The 9,241-nt window shown below is 45.4% G+C and overlaps 1 protein-coding gene across 6 annotated transcripts in view; it reads right to left on the bottom strand.

Moving 5' to 3' along the window:
- Nucleotides 1-4,424: 4,424 nt before the first annotated feature.
- The window catches only part of SPATA7 (spermatogenesis associated 7), a 77,307-nt gene continuing 72,490 nt past the window's right edge, over nt 4,425-9,241 (bottom strand). For 5 of the 6 annotated variants that reach the window (XM_073349369.1, XM_073349366.1, XM_073349367.1 and 2 more), the window contains 4 exons: nt 8,496-8,533; nt 7,898-8,000; nt 5,473-5,530; nt 4,425-4,995 (listed from right to left, as the gene is read on the bottom strand). In XM_073349369.1, the coding sequence (XP_073205470.1) occupies nt 4,513-4,995; nt 5,473-5,530; nt 7,898-8,000; nt 8,496-8,533 (682 nt within the window). In that variant the 3' untranslated portion in view covers nt 4,425-4,512. The remainder of the gene's footprint in view (nt 4,996-5,472; nt 5,531-7,897; nt 8,001-8,495; nt 8,534-9,241) is intronic. The other variant, XM_073349368.1, reaches the window with a different exon arrangement.

The raw sequence follows: 9,241 nt of genomic DNA, 5'->3' as shown, positions 1-9,241 counted from the left end.
AGGGGGCGGAGTGGAGCTGTGCCTGGGGACGGAGCTGGCCTGGGGGCAGAGCAGGGGGCGGAGTGGAGCTGTGCCTGGGGACGGAGCTGGCCTGGGGGCAGAGCAGGGGGCGGAGTGGAGCTGTGCCTGGGGACGGAGCTGGCCTGGGGGCAGAGCAGGGGGCGGAGTGGAGCTGTGCCTGGGGACGGAGCTGGCCTGGGGGCAGAGCAGGGGGCGGAGTGGAGCTGGGACTGGGGACGGAGCTGGCCTGGGGGCAGAGCAGGGGGCGGAGTGGAGCTGGGACTGGGCACGGAGCTGGCCTGGGGGCAGAGCAGGGGGCGGAGTGGAGCTGTGCCTGGGCACGGAGCTGGCCTGGGGGCAGAGCAGGGGGCGGAGTGGAGCTGGGACTGGGGACGGAGCTGGCCTGGGGGCAGAGCAGGGGGCGGAGTGGAGCTGGGACTGGGGACGGAGCTGGCCTGGGGGCAGAGCAGGGGGCGGAGTGGAGCTGGGACTGGGGACGGAGCTGGCCTGGGGGCAGAGCAGGGGGCGGAGTGGAGCTGGGACTGGGCACGGAGCTGGCCTGGGGGCAGAGCAGGGGGCGGAGTGGAGCTGGGACTGGGCACGGAGCTGGCCTGGGGGCAGAGCAGGGGGCGGAGTGGAGCTGGGACTGGGCACGGAGCTGGCCTGGGGGCAGAGCAGGGGGCGGAGTGGAGCTGGGACTGGGCACGGAGCTGGCCTGGGGGCAGAGAAGGGGGCGGAGTGGAGCTGGGACTGGGCACGGAGCTGGCCTGGGGGCAGAGCAGGGGGCGGAGTGGAGCTGGGACTGGGCACGGAGCTGGCCTGGGGGCAGAGCAGGGGGCGGAGTGGAGCTGGGACTGGGCACGGAGCAGGGGGCGGAGTGGAGCTGGGGCCGGAGCTGGGCTGGGGGCAGAGCAGGGGATGGAGTGGAACTGGGGCTGGGGGCAGAGCCGGGCTTGGGGTGGAGCAGGGCTGGGTGGCACTCCTTCCCCACTCCCATGGGGGCTGGCCTGGGCCCCACTGTGTCTAGGGGTACCTGGTCCTGCTTCAGTGCAAGGGCCTGGACTTCTCAAGGTCTCTTCCAGCCCTGTATTTCTATGAAACAGAGATACAGAATGGGTGCAAATTGTCCAAAGCCACAGAGCTAACTAGCAGCAAATTTGGGAATACAAAATCTCTTGAGGCCCAGATCTGAATTCAGTTCCCTGGGCCATGCTACCATTGTGTGGGTTAGATATTTATTATAAACTACGTTTGGAGTTATTGGGCCTCGTTTTCCCTCACATTAGGACACCTCTTCAGTGCTCCGAGCAGTGCAAAAGGAATAAGTTACATTTACTCTTACTTTCATGCTCCTTTACAGTGCTGGTATCAACAAGAAACAGCACCCCTATAAAGTGCTAGATATAGAGTCTGTTTCTCCACTTGCCCTGTATGGTCATTAGCATCTAGGCAAAGTGCTATCTTTTTGGCTAGGTAGCATTTTACCCCCATTCTGGACAGGTGTAAATGGTGCAAGAACAGTAGAGAATCAGGGTTATTTATTAATGCTGGTGATCATGAACCCAAATAAGTTACTGTCTTATGCAGGACTAATAAGTAGAAACATTTTGTATCATTAGGGAAAGTGTTGACAAGGTGATAATATTTGACAGTAAGCAAAATCTCCAGTTATAACTAACAGCCACTGGTGCAGTAGTTGTAAGTGCAATTTGAAATAAAGGTGAACGCTATTAGGGTCACGTTCTTCTCTGACACAGACCCTTATTGACTGGAAGTGTACTGAGTTTAAGTCAGGACACAGCATTTACAATCTTAATGGTAGAGGTTGTGACTGTCTCATTCCCACCATAATATTTTGGTTTAATGCTACTTCTGGCAAAACTTGAATATTATGCAAGAGAAAACAGATACTGTGGTACTAAGGCAGTACAGAAGAACACAGACAGACCAAAAACCAAGCTTGCACTATTGATAAATCTTATCAATGAGGGGTCCTTTGCTACATTAATTTCTGAAAATTGCAACCACACAAGTAACTGCACCCATTGGAGCTGAAGTTAGCAGGTGTAGCTAGTTCCTTATTCTGCAAAATTGTTTGGGAAAGACAGTTAATCAGAAAATGGAGGGAAGGAAACAGGTAGAGTTGTGTAGATAAGCTCCAACCACCTAACCTTGTTTCTGGAAGAAGGAGATTAAGAGATAAAACCAAGACTTCTGCCAAGAAGGCCAATGGCATTTTGGGATGTATAAGTAGGGGCATAGCGAGCAGATCAAGGGATGTGATCGTTCCCCTCTATTCGACATTGGTGAGGCCTCATCTGGAGTACTGTGTCCAGTTTTGGGCCCCACACTTCAAGAAGGATGTGGATAAATTGGAGAGAGTCCAGCGAAGGGCAACAAAAATGATTAGGGGACTGGAACACATGAGTTATGAGGAGAGGCTGAGGGAGCTGGGATTGTTTAGCCTGCAGAAGAGAAGAATGAGGGGGGATTTGATAGCTGCTTTCAACTACCTGAAAGGGGGTTCCAAAGAGGATGGCTCTAGACTGTTCTCAATGGTAGCAGATGACAGAACGAGGAGTAATGGTCTCAAGTTGCAGTGGGGGAGGTTTAGATTGGATATTAGGAAAAACTTTTTCACTAAGAGGGTGGTGAAACACTGGAATGCGTTACCTAGGGAGGTGGTAGAATCTCCTTCCTTAGAGGTTTTTAAGGTCAGGCTTGACAAAGCCCTGGCTGGGATGATTTAACTGGGAATTGGTCCTGCTTTGAGCAGGGGGTTGGACTAGATGACCTTCTGGGGTCCCTTCCAACCCTGATATTCTATGATTCTAAGAAAAGAGCACGTACACTGGAACAGGTGGCCTTTTCCAGTTCCTAAAGTTTCTTATAATTAATCATAACCTTTGTTTAGCCTCTTCAGTTGTGCTGTTCCAATACAGCAAAGACAGTTACTTATTTCTCACAGATACTTCAGGATGAGCTGGATCAGGAAGATGAATGGCAGTAATTTAAGGGGAAAAGTAGCAAGATGTGACTTATCCATATGTATTCTCAGGCCCAATCTATTTAGGTAAATGTTGAACCAACTAATTATATACTTAAAAATACTGAAGTGTAAGATAGTTTAGGATACCAGGACGATGTCAAGCAACCCACAGTGCTTCCCTCTGGTATTAACCCCTCTTTTAAAGGTGGTACTGTTAGGCTAGGCTGGAGACACCTTGGTGCAGCTACAGCATGAAGCTTGCTCAGCTACTGTTCAGGCTGTAGCTGTACTATGGATAAACAAAGAACTTCAGTCTCTCAGTTTGCCAGTGCAGTACGTTTCATGTGTATAAATAAAAACCTGCCCTATCTACATGCCTGATGTTTTAGCCAAAAACTCCTGATCATGAACTAAAGCCCAACTCTTGTCAGTTTATTAAAATAAAAATATACGCAGCACTTTAAATCAAGGCTTTCCTCAGTGCAGGAAACTGAGCTGTACATTTTAGTGTTGTGCAGTTTGACAACTGTTGCAAAATCTCCACCCTCCTAAAATATCAACTGAGTCATGAACATCCAGATTAAAACAGTGTACCAACAAAGCCAGCCGACTGCAGCAGTTACCGAAAGATATCCTTTCTTAACCTCCTGCCATCTTGCTGGCTAAGTAAAGACTGCCGGTTGCTATTATGGGAGAAGTCCCACTGCTTTCTACAGCAGGTAAAGACAGGGTAGAAAAAAATCTGGCGTATTAACACAGGAAAGAAGGGAGTGAAAGGAGGAGGGAGCACCTCCTAGCAGCCAGTCACTGGCACAGAGAAATGCTCATGTTTCAGACTGTGACTGTATGTACATAGGTCATTCCTATGTAACTGGATTTGAAGAGGGGTTCATCTCCTCTTGGGTATTTAGGACAACCTTGAACAATGGACTAGGAGTGCCAAGAAATGCAGAAATCCCCTTCAACGTGGATGCAAGAGACTCCATGTTCATGCTGCACATTTCCTGCAGACACTAAACTCTGTGTCTTGTTTTTTGATGCTAATCAATCCTAAATTCTCCCTGCAAAGTGATACTGAAATGTTCAGTTACAGCTTAAGCTGTGATCTTAGCCCTTGGTGGCAAAAGCTTATTGTATCACAACTGTGCTTTAAATGTTTCAGTTATTGCACTCATTTATTATAAAAAACAAAGAATAAATAATATAAATTATTACCTCTCTAATAATCCTAAAAATGTCTCTAATTTTAGTATTTTCAACAGTTATTTCCAAATTAGACACTTAGCTGAAATATATAAAGTCCTTTTTAACCAGTGACATTTGACACACTACAGGTGTATGTTAGTACATGGATCAGTTAAAGCCTGATTAAAAATACTTGTATTCCTGCTGGAGAGGCTATAGCAGTGTCCAAAGAGAAAAGTTAAAGGTAAAATGAATGATTCACTAGCATTTATTTAACAAATGTCAGCTCTCTGCAACAGTCTACTGTCCTGTTCTGCAGCTAGTTCTTGTCTACTACTTTACATAGAGGAAATTTGAAGGGCCTCTGCAAAGTTTTCCTCAAGATCATCAAGTTCCTTATTTGATTCAAAGTCACTGTCACAAGTGGTTGAGTTCAGTGTTGGCTCAAATGTGTGTGAAATACCTGAGGCTTCTTCAGATTGCACTGAAGAGTAAGGATCTGTTCCAACACTCACCACTTCAGTTATATCTTTTGAAAAGATATCCTTGTCATGCATCTGCTTTGACATTTCACTGTGTAAGGAGTGGTTTAGTTTGTCTGTCTCCTTTGATAATAAATCCATGGCTTTTAGGAACTCTTCACTTTTTGTAGTCTTATTTTGTTTCCAGTTTTTGCTGGTAAACTGGAGCTGGTCCAAGGTCTCAAATCTTTCCAGATCAAATGGGTCAATCACTTCCATGCTGCCATTGACTCTCTCAGATTTCTCTGTGCTGCACCCCACGTCGACTTTGAGGACATCCAGGAGGTGGCGCATTTTGTTCTAGAATTTAAGGGAAGAAATAAGGTTCTTAATCACTTATGGCCCACTGCACAGCTGCCTGCAGTCTTAAGACAGGATCTGTAACAGATTTCATAGTCCAAATAGCTGAATGTATTAAGAATTTATTTTCAAATTAGTATGTTCCATATAGTTACATTTTTGAGGAAATACAGGATGCATAAAATCAAGTAACTTAATTATTCTTATAATTACTTTGTAGCAAACAATCAACTTGCTGAAATAACTGTTACCCACTGTGTGAAAGTATGCATGATGTGGGTGATCTAGAAAGGTCACAATTCCCACTTGCACCGCTGACAAAGTACCAGCACACAATCTCTCATTCAAAAGGTGGATCTGTATTGAGGGTTATGATTACATCTGCAGCATTTTTAAAAGTGCACTGTGGAAAGACCTCTCTGAAGTCACATACATGGACTGAGAACATTACACACTGTGTTTGGAAAACGAACATACCTCATCCAAACGGTGCTTATTTTGCTCTATGTGACGCTCAAACAATCTCTCCAAAGCCCTAAAAATAAATAAATAAGTAAGGCTCAGGCAGATCATTATTTTGAGGAGAGAAAGATACAATGTCCTAAACAAGCGTATATGAGTAAAGGATCCAAGCTCCAGAGTCTTCATGCATTTACTAAGGGGAAATAATCATATTGCCCTCATTATACTTTGTCACAAAGGGGCCAACATTGTGTTTACATGCTAACAGACATTTGCTCAGTGGGCCAAGCCTTGTCATAGGGCTGAATGAGAACACTAACTGATGTACCCCTTGCTCTGTCTTAGCCAGTCTCAGCTCAGGTAGAGTGAGCAGACGCCACAGGCTGAAGCATTCACAATCCCATAACTCCTCGCCATAGTCGCTGCTTGTCAAGGTTCCATCCCCACTCTGCATTCTAGGGTACAGATGTGGGGACCTGCATGAAAGACCCCCTAAGCTTATTCTTACCAGCTTAGGTTAAAAACTTCCCCACGGTACAAACTTTGCCTTGTCCTTGAACAGTATGCTGCCACCACCGAGTGTTTTAAACAAAGAACAGGGAAAGAGACCACTTGGAGACATCTTCCCCCAAAATATCCCCTCAAGCCCTACACCCCCTTTCCTGGTGAAGGCTTGATAATACTCCTCACCAAGTGGTACAGGTGAACACAGACCCAAACCCTTGGATCTTAAGAACAAAAAGGTAAAAGAATCACCTCTGTAAAATCAGAATGGTAAATACCTTACAGGGTAATCAGATTCAAAACATAGAGAATCCCTCTACGCAAAACCTTAAGTTACAAAAAGACACAAAAACAGAAATATACATTCCCTCCAGCACAGCTTATTTTACAGGCCATTAAACAAAAGAAAATCTAAAGATTTCCTAGCTAGATTACTTACTAATTTAACAGGAGTTGTAAGGCTGCATTCCTGATCTGTTCCCGGCAAAAGCATCACACAGACAGCCCAAACTCTTTGTTCCCCCACCTCCAGATTTGAAAGAATCTTGTCCCCCCATTGGCCATTTTGGGTCAGGTGCCTGCGGGGTTACATTAGCTTCTTAACCCTTTACAGGTGAAAGGATTTTGCCTCTGGCCAGGAGGTATTCTATAGCACTGTATACAGAAAGGTGTCAGAGTAACAGCCGTGTTAGTCTGTATTCGCAAAAAGAAAAGGAGTACCTTAGAGACTAACCAATTTATTTGAGCATAAGCTTTCGTGAGCTACAGCTCACTTCATCGGATGCATATTGTGGAAACTGTAGCTCACGAAAGCTTATGCTCAAATAAATTGGTTAGTCTCTAAGGTGCCACAAGTACTCCTTTTCTTTATACAGAAAGGTGGTTACCCTTCCCTTTATATTTATGACACTGCTGATGTGCAGAGGTACAAGCATAATCCTATACTCCCAGCAGACCCCCTGTCCCAGGCCTGGGGAGGGGGAAGAGACAAAACACAGCTTCTGCAGCTCGCTATGGCAAGGGAGAGAAGATCCCTGAGGCCCCCTGTCATGGCCTGTGGGGAAGGTGCAGAGAGAACCTCTGGTCCCTTCTTCAGAGACTGGGGAGAAGAAACTGTGAGGAGAGAGTCAGGAAGGAGATGCTGCTAGGGCATCCCTGTCAGGGCCAGGATTGGTATGGGCTGTGCCCCTCTGCTCCACTTGATTTGGAGTGGGGGAACGAGAAAGTGGAGTAGAAGGGTAGAGAATGTGCATGAAGGAAAGAGTGGGGGGTATGAGGAAACAGATTGAGAACAGAAAGAAAAAAGAATTAGTGAGAGTGAGGGAAAGAAAGGAGAGACTGGAAACAGGGAAAGAGAAAGAGAACGGGCTGGTTGTTGGGGATGAGAAATGAGAGACAGAGGAAGAGAATTCAGTGCACAGACAGAATTTAACAGTAAGGGAGAATAAACATTGGAACAACTTTCCAAGGGACATGGTGGATTCTCAATCATTTGAGATCTATAAGATTGGAGATCTTTCTAGAAAATACGTTATAATTGAAACAGAAATTATGGGCTTGATGCAGAAATTACTGGGTGAGGTTCCTTGCTTTGTGTTATATAGGAGGTCAGCCTAGATTATTACAATGGTCCCCTCTGGCCTTAAAATCTATGCATCTCTGATAGGAGAAGAGTGACAAGAGATGAAAGAGGAGAGGAAGAAAGAGAGCAGACTATGAAGATGTGCCAAGATCTACAACAGAAGTAAAAGTAAAGGAGAGAGAATGAGAGCAAAGGGAAGTTATGTTTTTAGAACTGTATTTAATAGGAGGTTAAATGCCAAAATCTTATTATAAAAATGTCACCAGGGTCAGAGATACTGCACTCCACACTGCTTACAGAATCCAGTCTGTTTTGAGCCCAGTCCCTACAAACCCTAAAACAAAGATATCTAACCTGTTGGAAAATAATCCAAGCTTCAGAATTTCATCTGTTACATCTTCAATGAAACTCAAATACCGAAGCTCTTCTTCTCTGCACAGAGAACAGAAAATCCAGTCTGAATGTTTAAAAGTAGAGACATCTGTCACACAACAGAGCAAGAAGCTCTACCTGCCAAGGGAAATTACTTAGCAAATACCATGGAGAAAATGGAAACCCTTATAGCTCTTGGGACCAATTTAGCTTCTTGTCTTACAGAAGAGGCTGATGGGACACAGTTACTTAGGCCCCATGTTTAGGGTGAATAAAAATAGGCTCTGTATAAAGTACAATGATATCTGCAGAAATGTTGCCAAGGTTCCTCCCCCACCCTGAACTCTAGGGTACAGATGTGGAGACCCGCATGAAAACCTCTTAAGCTTACTTTTACCAGCTTAGGTTAAAACTTCCCCAAGGTACACATTAATTTTATCCTTTGTCCCTGGATCTCCACTGCCACCACCAAACTCTAACTGGGTTTACTGGGAAACATAGTTTGGACACATCTTTCCCCCCAAAATCCTCCCAACCCTTGCACCCCACTTTCTGGGGAAGGTTTGGTAAAAATCCTCACCAATTTGCATAGGGGACCACAGACCCAAACCCTTGGATCTGAGAACAATGAAAAAGCATTCAGTTTTCTTACAAGAAGACTTTTAATAGAAGTAAAGAAATCACCCCTGTAAAATCAGGATGGTAGAGATCTTACAGGGTAATTAGATTCAAAACATAGAGAATCCCTCTAGGCAAAACCTTAAGTTACAAAAAGGACACACAGACAGGGATAGTCATTCTATTCAGCACAGTTCTTTTCTCAGCCATTTAAAGAAATCATAATCTAACACATACCTAGCTAGATTACTTACTAAAGTTCTAAGACTCCATTCCTGGTCTATCCCCAGCAAAAGCAGCATATAGACAGACACAGACCCTTTGTTTCTCTCCCTCCTCCCAGCTTTTGAAAGTATCTTGTCTCCTCATTGGTCATTTTGGTCAGGTGCCAGCGAGGTTATCTTTAGCTTCTTAACCCTTTACAGGTGAGAGGATTTTTCCTCTGGCCAGGAGGGATTTTAAAGGGGTTTACCTTTCCCTTTATATTTATGACAATTGTCAAGCTTTATGTTAACTTCCTGCTCTTGTATAAACTAGTCCAGAGCTCCTGAGGTGGGCAGTCCTGCAGGAGGGGTGACAGATCACAACCTGCTTTGTGCTGTGAGATCTGGAAAGGGCCAACACTGCTCAAGAAATGGGTAGTGCTAGCCAGGTAGGGGGCGAAGACATGATGCAGCGCAATGCTCTGATTCAGCAGCTTTCACAGGG

The sequence above is a fragment of the Lepidochelys kempii genome, chromosome 6 (assembly GCF_965140285.1).
Source record: "Lepidochelys kempii isolate rLepKem1 chromosome 6, rLepKem1.hap1, whole genome shotgun sequence".
NCBI lineage: Eukaryota > Metazoa > Chordata > Testudines > Cheloniidae > Lepidochelys > Lepidochelys kempii.
The sequence above is the reverse complement of the archived record's forward strand: the minus strand, read 5'-3'. Positions and strand labels throughout refer to the sequence as shown.